The 18,222-nt window shown below is 42.0% G+C and overlaps 1 protein-coding gene across 1 annotated transcript in view; it reads right to left on the bottom strand.

The window, feature by feature from the left end:
• Positions 1 to 2,240: 2,240 nt before the first annotated feature.
• LOC135703148 (mucin-2) overlaps positions 2,241 to 18,222 on the bottom strand; it is a 488,834-nt gene continuing 472,852 nt past the window's right edge. Inside the window, exons 8-9 of the mRNA XM_065224253.1 lie at positions 3,591 to 4,227; positions 2,241 to 3,521 (exon numbers count right to left, since the gene is read on the bottom strand). Of these exons, the coding sequence (XP_065080325.1) occupies positions 2,325 to 3,521; positions 3,591 to 4,227 (1,834 nt within the window). The 3' untranslated portion in view covers positions 2,241 to 2,324. The remainder of the gene's footprint in view (positions 3,522 to 3,590; positions 4,228 to 18,222) is intronic.

Here is an 18,222-nt window from a genome sequence, read left to right as displayed (position 1 = left end):
AATTTGAAATTTTCGCTCCACAGTGTTCAAACGGTTCCTATTTGGATCCTGATTAGCCTTCCAAAATTTGAACTCATTTAGTAGGAAACTGACTTGGCACCCTATTACTCTGCTCTAAAAATTAATACCTGTTTTTGGCGCGTAGAATAGAGCTAAAACATCATGGCTACTATATCACACTGCAGAATACAGTGTTACCCATAAAACAGTTGCTTGATCATGCCATAAGAATATCAATCTCTTAAGCAATAGTAGCATAGTAATTCTCATATAAACTTCAAATGGTGCCCAGTCGGTTTCTTACCAAATCAGTTCAAACCTTGGGAGGCTAATCTAGACCCGAATCGAAACCACTTGAGCATTGTGGAGCGAAAATGTCAAATTTTGCATCAGTCTAGAACTCAGGTGGTGGCGACGTTGACACTAGGCAACCAAAAGTTGGTGAAAGGGCGTAGCAATAACGTCCTGTTCACAATTACAAATAGAGTAAAATTATACCCAAAATTACATTTACGCCAACAAATAAATAAACGATATTTAAAAAACATATTATTTAACTTTCCAACTTTGTGTCGAGGAGATCGAAGTAGGCTGCGCTCGACGACTGACGTGTGAATTTTTGGTGCGTGTTTTTCTTCCGCTGATTTATCAATTTTTAATTTAATGCTGCAATGCTTGTAAAGTGTCGCGAAGCTTTTAAATCAATGTTGAAAAGTGCATAACAGAAACGCGTGTGAATTGTGTGCAAGATGAGTGGGATTCAAAGCTCTTGCCGTGTAGCATGAGCAGCTGGCTTGTGGGGAACGAAGCAGAGGGTTGCCAATATGAATGTTTCGTTCTTTTCTACTAAGTTTCCCGAAATGTGCAACCACTGGGGATCGTCAAAAGCCTGGAGTATGGAGATTTGAAAGGTTCATCCATTCAACATGACGGAAGAATCAAACAAAGATAAGTTTAGTTCATTTCGAGGAATGTATCATTTGATGTTCACCCAAGCAAACACGTTATTTCGCCTTTTTGGCTATATGCGAGCCTCATCAGAACATACAATTACTGATATAGTCGTTGTTCAGCTGTGCCTATGGTTACTTGGGCAGTTTATAGTCATGAGTACGTGCGTGCGTGCAAAGAATCATTACCAACATAAGAGAAAATTCGGTAAGATCCTTCCATTGCATTATTTTATGATTCTTCAATATTGTACAAATATTTACACATTACACACAACTACACATAGTAACTCGGAGCGTTTGGTACGGTATGTCCACGCATCCTTCCACCCCTGTAGATTCAAAAAAAAATTTCCATTCATTTCCAAGAATCATCTCTGCGGCAAATACAACGCAGTAGGCCTGGCCGTATTGACTCAGATTAAATTAGACAAGAAAAATGATTAGACCTCATCTAACCTAATCATTTTCCAGGATGCTTTCTTGTACTGGCTGCGTTTTATTAGATTGGATTAGATTAGATTTAACTTTCCAACTTTGTCTCAAACGCCATTTTGATCAGAAGTGCCGTTTCCGCGCTACAGTTTTTTGAAAAATATCAGGACGCCATTTTGAAAATTTTACAAGATTCAAAATGACAGAAGTTTAGCACAAATGTGAATTACTGCCTACAACAAACAATTATGCGAAGTTTCATGCAAATCGATGAAGGTCGAATTTTTCCGCTGCTCAATGCTATAAATTTTCCCTTGTCCTACTGCTGCTGTTAATGTTTGGTTATGTTTTGACTTTTCAGTGTTTTGGAGGATCCAAACAACTATAATGCTTTCTTGGCCTGAGACTGGCGCCGATACATAACCACACATATATTGAGAAAACATGACGTCTGAACAAGCTATTTAAAGTCAGACAAAAACAGCCATCTGCCAGCCCCTCGTTCTGCCTCACAAAACCCACGCCGATCATCCATCTTGCGTCGAACCTATAATTTCCCCTGTATCCCTTTTATCGCCAGTTCCGAACAACAAAGAACGCCCGATTCGATCCACAATCGCCACGCCATGGACAACGGAAAGTAAATGAAACTACCCCCCATCCTACCGGAATCCCTTGTTCTAAGACTGCGTGTCACGCATCAACAAAGAGCCATAAAACTACCAGCTCTCACCTTACCGGCGTCGGTGAGGGAAGAACCTTTCAACGTTTTGCCGCCCATGTGGCAATTTTCTTCCCTTCCCCAATAATAAAAACAAAAACCTGAACAGGAATTGATTGCTATCACTTGAAAAGTCGCATAAAATTAATTACTAAAATAGTTTCAGTGTTTGTCCTAGGTTCTAGAGAGTCTGTCGGCCTCAGTGGCGGTGGCCCGCCTTAGCCCACGTAGGGGTAGTGGGCGTACGGGCCGGGGAAGTAACCGGGGAAGGCAGCCGCCGTCGGTTGCACCACCGGAACCGACTGCGTCACGTAGGTGGTCAACTGCGTCGGGACGACCGTCGTCGAGTAGAGCGTGGTGTAGGCCGTCTTGGCGCCGAAGGTCAGCTTCAGGACCTTGCTGTTGGTTTCCGTTACTACGATGTTGGTGACGACCGGGGTGGACTGGAGCGTAACCTGTGGCTGCTGGAAGGGGTTCAGCTGGGGGATTGGTGGAAGTGGGAGCGAGGGTAGGGTGGTGGTGACGACTTCGTAGTTGGTCTTGGTGAGGGTGCCGATGGGGCGCGAAATGGTACTGAATTTGGTGTTCTGGCCGTTGATGATCGGGAGGACGTGCGATTCGTAGATGGTTTCAAGAGTGATGATCGGTTTGGAAGAGGTGATGACGGACGGGATTTGGGCAGCAGCGGCTGGGTTAAGTAACCGGAGCAGAGCCAACTGTTGCAGTTGATCTGGGGTTAGGGACGGGGTGGATACCGGGGCTTCCGTCGTGGTCTTGATGCCTTCCTTGTGAGACGCGATCTTCTTCTTGGGTCGAATGTTTTCTGGGATGTTGGTCTTGTCGACTTCGGAGAGATCGAAATCGGATCCAATGCTGGACAGGTCCAGATCGGACGGTAGACGGTCGCGCTTGGGTTTGTCGTCGTCTTCGTCGTTTTCGTCACCGAATTCCAACTCCAAGTGCAGTTCGGATCCGGCCTCATCCAGACGGCTGTTGAACTCGTTCAAGGTCTTTGACGGGACAAACTGGTAGAGCTCCATCGGTGGCAGTGTTTTGGTGGCAGTCACCAACCGGGTCACGTGGTAAGTTTGAATCAGCGTGTAGCTCGTGGTATCCGTTCCATCACGAATCACCGGAAGGATGTGAGTCTTCAACATGACCTGAGTAGTGCTGAAGGTCTCCGTCAGCGTCTCCAGTGGTGGAGTTTCCGTGTCTCCGGTAAGCGTAATCGCTGGCAGAGTAGCGATGCTCGAGTCCAGCAGATTGCTTTCCTTGTCGATGTGGGTGGTTGTAGCCAGGATGTTCTCGGTCAGTGGTTCCGTCAGCGAGGGGGTGATGGTAGCCGTTTCCTGTTCCAAGACCTTCTCGAAAGTCGAAGTCACGGTGATGTAGCGGGTGTTCTTCACGGTGCCAACCTGAAGCAAAACCGCAAAAAAACCAATTACTGAAAAATCTAACACGACAATTACCTCATAACGTCAAACCTGGAAAGTGTAGGGTGACTTGATGGTAGCGATTTCATAGTATGTGTCCTTGAAGTCCACCGGCGTGGAAATCTCCACCTTGACCGTCTCGATCGGATACCGGCGCTCAATCTGGTTATCGTTCTCGGCATCGTTCAGCACGTTTCCGTTGACCGATCCGGACTGATCCAGGTCCGCATCGGTGTCGACCTTCTCCGAGTGGTCCGGGTTCTGCGAGATGTCATTGTACTGCACCGAGGTGTCCGAGATGGGGGCTGTAGTGAGGTTCTCCACACCGTCGCTGGACTTCTTGGATCCCGGGTGCTTTCGGATATTGACCGTCGGTTTCGGGGGGCTCTTGTACTGCCACCGTCCGGGCGAGCGGTTCAACTTGAACTTGTACAGGCTGGTGGTGGTGGTGGAGGATTCGCCCTCCGGCGGCGTTGGCCTCAGGTTTGGCTTGAACGCCCGGCGATTGGCCGCCTCCTGACTCGGGGTTGCTGACGACGCTGGGCTAGATATGGTAGAGCTAGGCTTGAAACTGTTACGAGAAGCTTTGTTACGCCTGTTTGCGTAGGCGGGAGTGGTGATGGTTTCACTAAAAACGGACACCGTCGCCAGTTCCACACTGGATGAGGAGAATCGGTTAAAGCGGGTGCTGCAAAAACAGGGTTAGGTGGTGGGGGTGGTGGTGGTTTGTGGTGTCGGTGAGGGATAGGGTGGAACGGGTGGGAGGAAAAGAAAACGGAAAAAAACATATTTACAGTCACCGTGGGTGTGTTGAGAGTATGTGTATGTGTGGGTGTGTGTGTGTGTGCTTATGTATCTATGTATAGGTGGGCTGTGGCGTGTTGGTTTTGGTGGTCTCAATTGAACTGAAATCGCAATCCAACACTCTATGTACATTACATGCGGGGGTTTTTTTTTTTTGGTTTTGGGTGTGTATTGAGGTGAATTGGCAGGACAATCATAAATGTCTTCACCTTGGAATAGAAAGCTCATTGCCCAAACACTGAGAAAACGTGCAAATTTTGATCGTTGGCTGTACGCAAATCGAAAGATGGAACACATTCATACTTACTCATTCATACGAATACTGTCTGATTGAGGACTGAAAGAAGAGATTCATTAGTCATAGGTCTAAAGTGATTTGCTGTCATTCGTCGGTCGGTGCCGTTCTACACGAAGAATTGATGTGGTATGTAAATCATAATTAGCGTCAAGCATACTTTCACCGAGCATCATTGTTGTGATATTTCACGGAGACATACAGTAAGTGAAAATGTGCAAGTTGTAAAATCATGACTTGGTGATCAATGGATTCATGTTCGATCTTGAGAATATTCTTGAACCTTCATTGGTCATTGCAAGGCTCCGGTGCAGGTGCCAAAAAGTGTGCCAAATGTGCCACTTGAATGTCGTTTCACCACTTTCTCTTACCTGTCATCATCGCTTGAGTCAATCAGTTGATAAGGAAAATAATTACAGCAAAAATCATTTAGATTTGCTACTCCAAAGGGCTTTATTGTGGATCATTGATTTCATCAGCAGGTGCCATTAATATTGCTGGAATTTGTCGTGAAAGTCTCCAGATTTTTTTTTAAATCCCTCGGCATGCCCTTGATAAATAATTTCTGGACTTGATCAGAAAGTTCTTCGGACTTTTTTTTAAAGATTCTTGGAGACCTGTGGTCTTTCTCTTGATTAACTTGGAAGCCTTCACGCCAATGTTAACAATGCTCTTCAGAGTCTCCAAACATGGTTTATAATCAATTTGGCATCCTTTCGGTTTTACTCGATGTGCCCCGGAAGTTGTCTAAACATTTGCATTAGACTGATACACAATTTTGAATTCTTGCTTCAAAGTGCTCGAACGGTTTCAAATCGGCTTCAGATTAGCCTCTCAACAATTCAACTCATTTGGTAAGAAACTGACTTGGCACAAACCATTTGAAGTTTATATGGAAACTACTATGAGAAATCTAAATTTGTTGATCATTGCTCTCTAGCCTTTTATTCCATATTACACTGTTAAAAAGTTCTTTTGCTATTTTTATGGGAAATTTTCTCAGCTACAAGTTTGTAGAAGTCAATTTAAATAATTATTAATTGGGTACTTTGGGTTTTGAAAAATTTATCGGTTTTTATACACCATCTGATAGAGCTTTGTTTTCTAACCACAACGATATTTTTTTCGAACCCATAGACGTTCATCTCGATTTTCAAATAAAGATTTAAAGCAAAATAATATTGCCAGTTCTCAGAAATCCTAGCATTCATTAATTTTTCAGAAACAAGAAGAAAACACAACCGCAGTTGTCATACATTCCAAACACTGACACAAAAACATATTATCAAATTAATTGTAGACTTCAAACTTTTATGAAATTCAGATCCACTCTAAATTATTTTTTCTCATACCCGTTCTGGCTCAGGTTCGGGCAGACTCTAATATGTAATCACAACCGGATAAATTATATATGATTCTTAAACCAAATTTTCTGACCTTTTATGTGAGGTTCTGCGGATATCAAAGAACTCTGTTCGTCCCGAATGTCAAGCATTTTACCATGAAATATATTTTGGAAGTTTGAGAGTAACAAATATCGTTTATTGTCCGTTTAAGGACAAAATGAACTCTTTTCCGATAACCCGCTAGATGGCTTGGATGACGGCTTCAAACGTATTGAGAATAGTTGGATCGCTAAAGGATCACTCTATAAACTTATCTGGTTTACCAAATTTAACTAAATTGCAGGCTAGACAGCAGGATGAACTTTCGGTATATGTTTAGGCATGATTGGTGGGTTGAAGGGCGGCTGGACTGTTAGCTCGATTATTGACTGCATCACTTTGTACATAAAATATTTTTACTTTTTATTTTATCCGATCTAATTGATGCAAATCGGGGATGGCAGAGCTGAAATGCTATAGATCCACAAACAAACTTCCTTTTTCTTCGATGTTCAATCCGAACTTTCATTTGCTTTATTGATGTTTTGTGATGCTTTTCGCGTGAGGACATAGCCTTCTGCGAATCGTTTTGGTTCAGTGCTTCAAAGTTTCATTGGCATTGGCTGTCAGTGACGATTGTCAATTTCAGTTGTCACATCTGACGCCGAAAGGTAATTTTTCTCTGTATTAGCAATAACTTCACTGTTTGACACTAAACTTACAAATTGACAGCTCACTCCCATACAAAGTCCCACCTAGGGGTGCTAAGATGGTATTTTTATCCAATGTAATCGCATTTTTTATAATAGTTCCAGGGCACCAAAATTGATGATATTCTGGATTTTGGCTCCATTTGACATGCAGATTACGTATATGAAATTACCTCACTAAAGAACCCAATTATTTAAGAGATTGATAATCTTATGGCATGATCAAGCAGTTGTTTCGTAGGTAAAACTGTTTTGTGCAGTGTGACCAAAGAAGAATACTAAGATGAAACAGTTGAAAGAAAAACTTTCTATTTTAGTGTCCTCTTTCACGGTCCCTTTCTTCCAAGGAATACCCTTCGTATGCAAGGTAATTTTGTGGTTTTGATGCCTCCTCGGTAGATATGAATAATATGAATTTTGCTCTTTTTATCAAAACAATCACACCAAAGTTAAAGATGTCCCAATTTTTAATGACTCGATTAACAACTAATCGATTATTTTTTGTTCGCTATGCTGTCATTTTTCCATCATTGAGAGAGCAGATCATGTTTGGGTGATGATCCTCTGGAGAAGTTAATGCTTATATCGGCATGATATAACCGATTACAAATATTTTTTTTTACTTATCGGTTCGTTAATCGATTGATAGATTATTCAAATGAAAATCGGCCATCATGGTAACTGAAAATTACGTCCCCATGGTAACTGAAATAATCACGAGTGCTGCCCATGGTAACTGAAGTAAACCGGTGTGTGGCGTAGTGCTCTATTAAATGCTCCAAAAACACCAATGTTGCTGCTAAATAGTTGATTGAGCATAATCATAAGACATCAGTGACTTGAATCTTTAATAACTTTTGTTCTTTGCATCGAAAAGTGGTCTACAAGCAAAGTTATCATTTTGAAGAGCAAAGCGATATGGTGGATTGTGAAAGAGATAAAAAATGGTTTTCCCCAGCTAGCTGGCATCCCTATCTTGTTTGCCTTGCCTTGAAAAGAGCTAACATCGCTGCGGGCCCGCGAATTGCGGGCCCCACTGACAGCTCATAATTTGTAAACAAATAGAAGATTCAAGCCAGAATTTCAAAAAAGGCGTGACTGATATTATGGATATTCTTAATATTTTTGCTTACATTTTGTGAAAAATAAACTTAGGACTCATAAAATATTATTTTCTGATTTTCTTCCACGAAGTCAACCATTTATATGGCATAAAAGGGAAAATAATTTCATTTGATAAAAATAAGACAATTCAGTCACGCCATTTTTGCAGTTCACACTGGAATTGTGACGTTTCAGATGTTGGTTTCAATAACATGGCGGCATGCCAGCCAGCTGGTTTTCCCATAGTAATTTCCATATACACTTCAAATGGTTTGTGCCAAGTCTGTTTCGTTAACGGCGCCGGTGGTGTAGTGGTAAGCGTGATTACCTCTCACCCCAGCAGGCCTGGGTTCAATCCCAGTCGGCGCCGCCGGGATGTTCTGAGGCATAACATCTCTGATCACGCCTTCCTTCGGATGGGAAGTAAAGCCGTTGGTCCCCGGTTCATGAGTTGATGGGTCGATAGGTAGGGTCCAGGTGTGGAAGCTGCTTTCCTGGCACGTCGGTAGCATTGGTGCTCAGCACGGAAAACAAGATCGGCGGAAAAAACAAACCAAAGGAAAAAAAAAAAAGTCTGTTTCGTACAAAATGAATTGAAATTTCGAGAGACTAATCTGGAGCCGATTTGAAACCGTTTGAGCACTAGGCAGCGAATATTTCAAATTTTGCATCAGTCTAATGCTCATGGATTTCAAGACTCTATTCGGCGATCGGAGTTCCAATTTCCTGGTCAAACCAAGTGAAATATCTTGGATTAGTTCTTGACCAAAAATTAACTTTTAAAGATCACATTGAGGGCATTCAAGCCAAATGTAACAAATATATAAAATGTTTGTATCCTCTTATAAACAGGAAATCCAAACTTTGCCTGACGAATAAACTTCTAATATTTAAACAAGTTTTTAGACCGGCCATGCTTTACGCTGTGCCAATATGGTCTTGTTGTTGCACTACCAGGAAAAAAGCACTTCAAAGGATTCAGAACAAAATTCTGAAGATGATTTTGAAGTTGCCTCCCTGGTACAGTACTACCGAAGTACATAGAATTTCGAATGTTGAGACTTTAGCACAAATGTCCAACAAAATAATTAATAATTTCCGGCAAAAATCGTTACAATCCTCAATTGCAACGATTAATTCCCTTTATACTTAGATAAGATTTAGTTTTAGTTATTTAGTTTTAAGCTATCAATTGTTATACTGACATGCAGGTTTAAAAAACCTGTTTAAAATACTGAATTGCCAAGACAGGAACAATGTAAAAACACTTAGATATATATCATAAAAATTAAGGCTGGTAAGTTACTGTAGTAACTGGAGCACCTAGGTTAAAAATGAAATGTAATTTATTTTGAATTTGGAACAAATAAAGAGTTAAAAAAAAAAAGACTCTATTCGGCGCAGAAATATGAACATTTAAATTTTCACTGGGCGCTCTTGAAGTGGAAAAATATTGGTACGTCCCTGGTGATACAAATAAGCGCTTGAAGAAAATTGCACCGGATAAAAATAAATAAATAAAAACATAATCCAAACATTTAAACATAAACATAAACATAGGTGAATTCATACATATTTGATGGTAACACCCCGAAGTAACATTTTAAGTTTTATTATTTTATTTTAATACACAACATACCAGGGTTTAAGGTCAAGGCTATTTTGTCATTCATCCATTCACCAAAACCTCATTAAGACTAGAATCTGTCTAGTTGGCCCACCCTGGAGAAATTTCTGAAAGATGTACCTATTCTCGGAGCTTTTCAAGATTGATTTACTGCAAGAAGGTTTTAATTGAGAATCTTTTGAAAACCGTATTTAAGCTACAATAAAAGCTATTTGGTAACAATAAAACCAATTCTTGAGCCGTTTTCCCTAGTTGCTTGCTAAATCCACTAGAAAAGCATTAATCAAGATAGAAAAGAATTCATAATTACCGTCCGATCTTATGAATTACCAAAATTATTTAAATAGTTCTCATAAAGTAGCCTAGTCTTAGGTGCCATATTAAATCTCGTGTGAAATGTACGTGATAAAACTGAAAAAAATTAGTTCACCCTCGGAAAACGTAGATTTTACTAATTATTTTAAATTTAAGTGAAAACAAAATTATTCGTTAGATCAATCATCTAGTTTAGCCAAGATTTTTTAAAAAGATTTTCGCAAAAATATTTGCTTATTGCTAAATTGACCAAAATAAATTATTATTATTTAACTTTATTAGGGAGGCTTTCAGCCTTGGGCTGGTTCGTTGACCAAAATAAAGTTTTATCCAACGAAACATAGATTGAGAAACGAAGATTGTGAAAAACCAACAAAATTATTGTAATATGGCGGAGGCATAAAAATTTGATTTTCATGGACCATTTGTGAAAAAAAGTGTTTTGCTTTCAAGAAATCCCTAACAAATTAAAAAGGTTTTAAAAAGGCTTTTATGAAGAAAACTTGCAGACTGAAATGTATTTATCTGAAGCTGGTTTGCTTGATCCTAACCCGTTCAGATTTATGCCAGCATTTATGGAGGCAAAGCTGCCGGCATAAATTTAAACTTTAAAGTTTGTTTATCTTTCTATAGTTGCGCTGTGCGATTCAGCGTTCTTCTAGGCAATGGATTGGAAGAAGTTACTCAGAAAGTGTGCGATACTTTTGTATTATAGAGGAAATCTCGATGAACATTTCAAATGGTCCTATCTGCTTTGATCGATTCTCTTCATCGACTTTCTCTTTCGTTAATAACTCAGCTGCAAAACCTTTCCCTGTTGTATTTGACGTTTTGGACGCTAGATAAGAACATCCTTTATCAAACTATGTGGTAGAATTAGCGCGAAATCTGTTTGCATAGCAGTGGTTATGAAAAGAGAAAGTCGATGAAGAGAATCGATCAAAGCAGATAGGACCATTTGAAATGTTCATCGAGAAATGTCTCTAATGTTAGCCTATGGATATAAGATTGGGCCCATCGCTAAAAATCTGCTATTTATCAATTTTATCTAGATGAACGCGCTATTGGGACGTTACTAATGGATATTTTTGGTTGCTATTGAAAATTTAGTCGATTGCTGAATTTATGTATGGGCCCAAATTAGGGACACTTAGGCCGACATTATCTGCATTTCCCCTATTTAGCATTTCGAACAGCTTGTTCCCGAAAAAGATCCTCTTCTTCCAGATGATTCCCGAAGTGCACCAACAAACGACGCAGGAATGTACGTTAGAATGAAATTTCTGATAAGTTGACCCATTCGCCGAATAAAATCGCTGCCATGGATCGGAAATCAGCTAATCCCTCCTAACTGGCAGCTTGGTAGTTTGCTGTCGGTACTGATCCAAGTCATTCCGTTCGTCACCTTTTGGTACCGGTTCTTCTAAAGATTTTTGCTGAAATCGACCTACTTCGTCTATCTTTCGAGATTTCCTTGTCATAAATTTTGGTTTAATTTATTATGAGGATCCATATCTTCTAAGTTCAATTTGTAACAGAGTAGTTGTGGATTTTATAATACACTTTAGACTTAACAGCATTGATATATGCCTTCTGCTCTCATTTAAACCCCAATGATTTTATGGTTGCTTTTATAATTATAGAACACTTTTAAAGAGTATTTGATCAAGCCATTAATAAACAATTGCTGATGAAGTTTATGACTCAATTACAGAACAGTTTTATGGATGGATTGAGAACTGCTTTAAATTTATTTTTATTTTTGTGATTATTGATGACAAACTCAAGTTCAATTCTCATATTGACAATGTCATTAAGAAAATTGCCAAGAAGTATGGAATTCTATGTCGCTTGAAAAACGATTTAACTATTGGTAGAAAAATACAGTTATGCAAATCAATCATCTCCCCTCATCTAGACTTTGGGCTACAAAATGGTGAGTTGACAACCTGGAAGGAGCGGAATACCTAGCCCTGGTCCTCACAAGTTCCTACTTCACGCCTCCTCGAGTCATATGATAACAAAAGACTACCAGCTGAAACATGGACACAGCTGGTTGGCGTAGCCTGGGCAATGTTGCCAGTCCGGCAATAGCAAAGTGAAGAGGTGCGACGCGAACACTGGCGCGGTAACCATAGTACGGTGATAGAGGAAATGCTTCACCAAACCTGAGCGTCTGCTCACCATGGAGGTGCGGCTCAAAACGGCGTCTGTTCTCCATGTTAGGAGCGGCTGATCACCGTCCTAGTGCCAGCGTGGGACTCTAAACAGAGCTGTGCACGATGGTCCCCCGGCGAGACAGGGGGTTGGGGCAGGCCCAACAAGCCGCCCTGGAAAAAAACAAAGTTGCAAATACCGAAGAAAGAAATACGGATCGGAACAATCGGCACAGACCTACGCGACGAAATAAGGACTACGATTGGAAACTCGGAACATGGAACTGCAAATCGCTCGGCTTCCCGGGTTGCGATAGGTTAATCTATGACGAACTTCAACCACGCAACTTCGAAGTCGTAGCACTGCAGGAACTTTGCTGGACGGGACAAAAGGTATGGAAAAGCGGGCATCGAGCGGCTACTTTCTACCAGAGCTGTGGCACCACCAACGAGCTGGGAACCGGCTTTGTAGTGCTGGGTAAGATGCGCCAACGCGTGATTGGTTGGCAGCCGATCAACGCGAGGATGTGCAAGTTGAGGATTAAGGGCCGTTTCTTCAACTACAGCATCATCAACGTGCACTGCCCACACGAAGGGAGACCCGACGACGAGAAAGAAGCGTTCTATGCGCAGCTGGAGCAGGTGTACGACGGCTGTTCGCAACGGGACGTCAAAATCGTCATCGGCGACATGAACGCTCAGGTAGGACGGGAGGCAATGTATAGACCGGCAATCGGGCCAAACAGCCTGCATGCCGTATCGAACGACAACGGCCAACGATGCGTGAACTTTGCAGCCTCCCGGGGTATGGTAGTTCGAAGTACCTTTTTCCCCCGCAAGGATATCCACAAAGCCACCTGGAGATCACCTGACCAACACACAGAAAACCAAATCGATCACGTTCTAATCGACGGGAAATTCTTCTCCGACATTATCAACGTCCGCACGTACCGCAGTGCGAACATAGATTCGGACCACTACCTAGTTGCAGTATGCATGCGCTCAAAACTCTCGACGGTGCATAACACACGTCGAAGTCGAACGCCACGACCCAACATTGAGCAACTACGGGACACCGGAGTTGCCCAGGACTACGCGCAGCAGCTGGAAGTTGCACTACCCACGGAAGAGCAGCTTGGCGCAGCTTCTCTTGAAGATGGCTGGAGGGACATCCGTTCAGCCATAGGTAGTACTGCTGTAGCGGCACTAGGTACTGCAATCCCGGACCGAAGAAATGACTGGTTTGACGGCGAATGCAAACTGTTAGTAGAGGAGAAGAATGCAGCACGGGCGAGAATGCTGCAACACCGCACGAGATTGAATGTGGAGCGATACAGACAAGCGCGGAACAGACAAAACTCGGTTTTCCGAAGGAAGAAGCGTCAGCAGGAAGATCGAGATCGCGAGGCGATGGAAAATCTGTACCGCGTAAACGACACACGGAAGTTCTACGAGAAGCTAAATAGTTCGCGCAAAGGCTACGTGCCGCAAGCCGATATGTGCAAGGACTTGGACGGTAACCTTCTCACGAACGAGTGTGAGGTGATTGAGAGGTGGAAGCAGTACTATGACGAGCACCTCAACGGTGAAGCAGCAGAAAACGAAGGTGGCACGGCAACAGACCTTGGAGCACGCGCAGAAGACGACAGGCTACCGGCCCCTGATCTTCAAGAAGTTGAGGAGGAGATCGGTCGGCTGAAGAACAACAAAGCAACTGGTGTAGATCAACTACCAAGTGAGCTATTGAAATACGGTGGTGAAGCACTGGCTAGAGCGCTGCACTGGGTAATTGCCAAGATTTGGGAGGAGGAGATATTACCGGAGGAGTGGATGGAAGGTGTCGTATGCCCAATCTACAAAAAGGGCGACAAGTTGGATTGCTGCAACTACCGCGCGATCACACTGCTGAGCGCCGCCTACAAGGTACTCTCCCAAATTCTATGCCGCCGTCTGTCACCATATGCAAGAGAGTTCGTGGGGCAATACCAGGCGGGATTCATGGGTGCCCGCGCTACCACGGACCAAATTTTCGCGATTCGGCAGGTTCTGCAGAAATGCCGCGAATACAACGTGCCCACACATCATTTGTTCATCGATTTCAAATCCGCATACGACACAATCGATCGAGATCAGCTATGGCAGATTATGCACGAGTACGGATTTCCGGATAAACTGACGCGATTGGTCAAGGCGACGATGGATCGAGTGACGTGCGTTGTTCGAGTATCGGGGACACTCTCGAGTCCCTTTGAATCTCGAAGGGGGTTACGGCAGGGTGATGGACTTTCGTGTCTGCTGTTCAACATCGCGTTAGAAGGTGTGATCAGAAGAGCTGGGATAGACACGAGTGGCACGATATTCAGGAAGTCCATCCAGCTCCTTGGTTTCGCCGATGACATTGACATTATGGCACGGAACTTTGAGATGATGGCGGAAACGTACATCAGACTGAAGGCTGAAGCTAGACGGATTGGACTTGCCATCAACGCATCAAAGACAAAATATATGAAAGCAAGAGGTTCTAGGGAAGACAATGTTAGCCTCCCACCCCGAGTTCAGATTGACGGTGACGAAATCGAGGTGGTCGATGAGTTCGTGTATTTGGGCTCACTGGTGACCGCCGAAAATGATACCAGCAGAGAAATTCAAAGACGCATTATGGCAGGGAATCGTGCCTACTTTGGACTCCGGAGGACGCTCCGGTCGAATAAAATTCGCCGCCGCACGAAGTTGACTGTCTACAAGACGCTGATTAGACCGGTGGTCCTTTACGGCCACGAGACCTGGACTATGCTCGTGGAGGACCAACGCGCCCTTGGTGTTTTCGAACGGAAGGTGTTGCGTACCATCTACGGTGGAGTGCAGATGGATGACGGAACGTGGAGGAGGCGAATGAACCACGAATTGCACCAGCTGCTGGGAGAACCATCCATCGTCCACATTGCAAAAATTGGGCGACTACGGTGGGCTGGGCACGTCGTAAGAATGCCGCACGACGACCCAGTGAAAATGGTTCTAGAAAGCGACCCAACAGGAACAAGAAGAAGAGGCGCGCAGCGGGCAAGGTGGATCGACCAAGTAGAAGGCGACCTGCGGACCCTTCGCAGACTACGAGGCTGGCGAACTGTGGCCATGGATCGAGTAGAGTGGAGACGACTTCTTCGGACAGCAGAGGACAACAAGGCCTTAGCCTGATTGGACTGATCTAGACTTTAGCCCTTCCATTTTATTTTTGGCCAATGAAACACAAATATCGAGATTACAGCGCTTGCAGAATAAAGTAATGCGTTTGATTTTAAGATGTAATAGATTCACTTCCTCAACTTTTATGCTGGACGCTTTGCAATGGCTGTCAGTGAAGCAAAGAATTGTGTTTTTGACTATGGTGTTCATTTTTGAAGTAGTTAACGGTTTGCTGCCTCGATATTTGTGTGATCGGATTGAAAGGGGAAGTGATTTTCATAGATATAACACTAGAAACGCGGATGAAGTAAGAACACCACATTTTTTGAATAATGCTTCACAAAATTCATTATTTTTCAAAGGTATAAATGTTTTCAATTCGATGCCTAGACACATCAATCGTGCAATTACACGTACAGAATTCAAGAGACGCTGCATTTCACATGTAAAAGCTGTTTATTGAGCAGTTAAACTTTTACGAATGGATAAATCATGTAGCTTGACGAAGTTATCACTAACGGATTATTTTGTATGGAGACTGTCATAAAGACATTTTAGTAATTTGTGTAGCATATACAAAAAACTACATTGTTTGCCTCGATGGTGATGATGGATTTTTAGTTTTTTTGATTTTGTAGTAGTAATAGTAAAAATAGCTTTGAGTAGTCTACAATGGTTTGAGCCTCGCGCGCGGAATACAGGTATAAATGACTAATACGTGGAAATTGTGGCAAAAGCCTTGAATTAGTAAAGGATTGGCTGGAAGTCGTTTCCTTAGATATAGTCCTGGCACTGCGGAAGCTTAAACGTGTAAATCCCAGGTCACGTGTAAATGGAAGTATTGTCGAGGACTATACTTGGACTTTTGATAACTAGTTACACCTTTGAATGTGTTTGGTTGATGCCTATAGCATATTTAACAGGACATTTATATCTGTAATTGCAAACCTGGTTAAAATGTTTATATTTAATTATCTTAAAGATAACTCGTCCAGCTCAAACCTTTGTAGGGGTAAGAGGTGGGACCATCATCATCAAACTAGGCAATCATCGACTTGCACGTCAGAATATAAAAGGTTTTTGAAACAGCGAAAAGCTGAGTTACTAAGCAGCAATGGTTTGCACTTTGAAATTCTGTATTTAAACTAAATGGATTGTTAATTGCCATTATAAAACCATCATTAATTACAGTGGATGCCAAATGGTTGCTGAATTGTTACTTGGGACTTAAACCTATTTTTTAGCGCAGAACAGTTTAATTAATTTCAGGAAAGTAACACGAAATTAATAGAAAAACTGATAAAATTCATAGATTTCCAGGAAAAATAGAAACATGCCCAACTCTTTAGATTAATTTCGAATACTGTTGTGATGTTCCAAGAACATAAGTGAATTTCCGAAGCGTTTGGAAAAGTTTCAAAACTTCAGGAAAGTTTAAAAAATTACAGAAATATCCAGATCTTTGGGGAAGGGCAAAGATCTCTAAGAATTGGTTCCAAGAGCTTTAAGAATTGGTTCCATGAGCTTTGGGAAATTTTCGTGAACTTAGATCACAGAAAACAGACATCCAACTTCGGTCAGGAACTTGTGTAAAGATAAGTGGGAACATCGCCGTTACGTGGTGCTAGCATCTCCTCATTTCCTCTATAAATTTTCCACTTCCGACCAATTTGGCGCTAGTATCGATACATTTTCTGTTGAAAATTGCCACTTGGCGCTACCAGCACTTAGTTTCTAGTGTAAGTTTTCCAACGCCATCAGGTTGTCAAAAAGGATTTTTAAGTGGGGAAGTCGCCGTTATTGGCGCTTAAATCGAATAGGAATCTTTACACAAGTTTTTAGTGAAATTTTGTTCGAGCCTCAACGTATGTTCTCTGTGCTTAGATGAGGCACAGAGAGCAGACGTTGAGACTGGAACTAAATTTCTGTAAAAACTTGTGTAAAGATTCCTATTCGACTTAAGTGCCACCAACGCTGACTTTTCCTCTTAAAAACTCTCTTTGACAACATGAGGGCGCTGGCGTTGCATAACTTACACTAGACACTAAGTGCCGGTATAACCGAGTGGCAATTTTCAACCGAAAATGTATCGATACTAGCGCCAAATTAGTCGAAAGTGGAAAATTTAAAGAGGAAATCTTGAGATGCTAGCGCTATGTATCGGTGACGTTCCCACTTATTTTTACACAAGTTTCTGGTGGAAGTTGGACGTTTGTTCTCTGTGGATGAAGATCAGAGAACTTCACGACAGCTCCATTTGCTCAAAGAAAATTACAGGAACATAACAAGACTACCTCAGTAAACTTCAGGTAAGTTCATAGATCTTTTGGGAAAGTTCTGAGAATTACATGGCATTTACATAAACATCCGAAAAATTGTAAAAACTTGAGGGAAGTTCAAAAAAAAAATCTGGAAAATTCTGATACCTTCAGATTGCATAATTGCAGAAACTTTATAGATATTTCAAGAACAAAGTACAGAAAACATAAAAAAGTAAAAAGTGTCCCATGATCGACAGACAAATTGGAACTTCAGCAAAGTTCCAAGAACTACAGGAATGTCCAGAACCTTGGGGGAGATCAAAGATCTTTAAGGGTTGGTTCCGTGAAATTCAGTTCAGTTCTTCGAAAATTTTCGAGAACTTAGTTGAAGATCAGAGAACTTAATGACAGCTCCATTAGCTTCTAGAAAATTACAGAAACTTTACAAGACCTTCAAACAACCTCAGGAAACCACAGATAAGTTCGCAGATTTTTTGGAAATTTCGGAGAGCTTCAGAAAAGTTCTGAGAATTTCATAGCAGTTCCATGAACATTCGAAAAATTGTGAATACTTGAGGTAAGTTCTAAAATCCTCACGAGTCCCATGATCATCAGACAAATTGCGGGAACTTAAATGAAGTTCCAAGAAGTTTTGGAAAACTTCAAAAAACAAAGTTTTCAATTTGTGTTAAAGGCTGACTAAAAGTAGATTGGTACGCCCCTCGCGCGCCGCTAGCACGCCTCTAGTGTTGGGAATCGAATATCTTTAACAGGGGTTTGTTTACACTTCTATAGAGAACAACTGGTGCAAGCTATATCAAAGTAGTCGATCGCGTTCAGAAA

This window comes from Ochlerotatus camptorhynchus, unplaced genomic scaffold (genome assembly GCF_037179485.1).
Source record: "Ochlerotatus camptorhynchus isolate MF236.1 unplaced genomic scaffold, CSIRO-AGI_Acam_v1.1 ptg000209l, whole genome shotgun sequence".
Taxonomy (NCBI): Eukaryota; Metazoa; Arthropoda; class Insecta; order Diptera; family Culicidae; genus Ochlerotatus; species Ochlerotatus camptorhynchus.
This window is presented reverse-complemented; position numbering and strand designations above follow the sequence as displayed.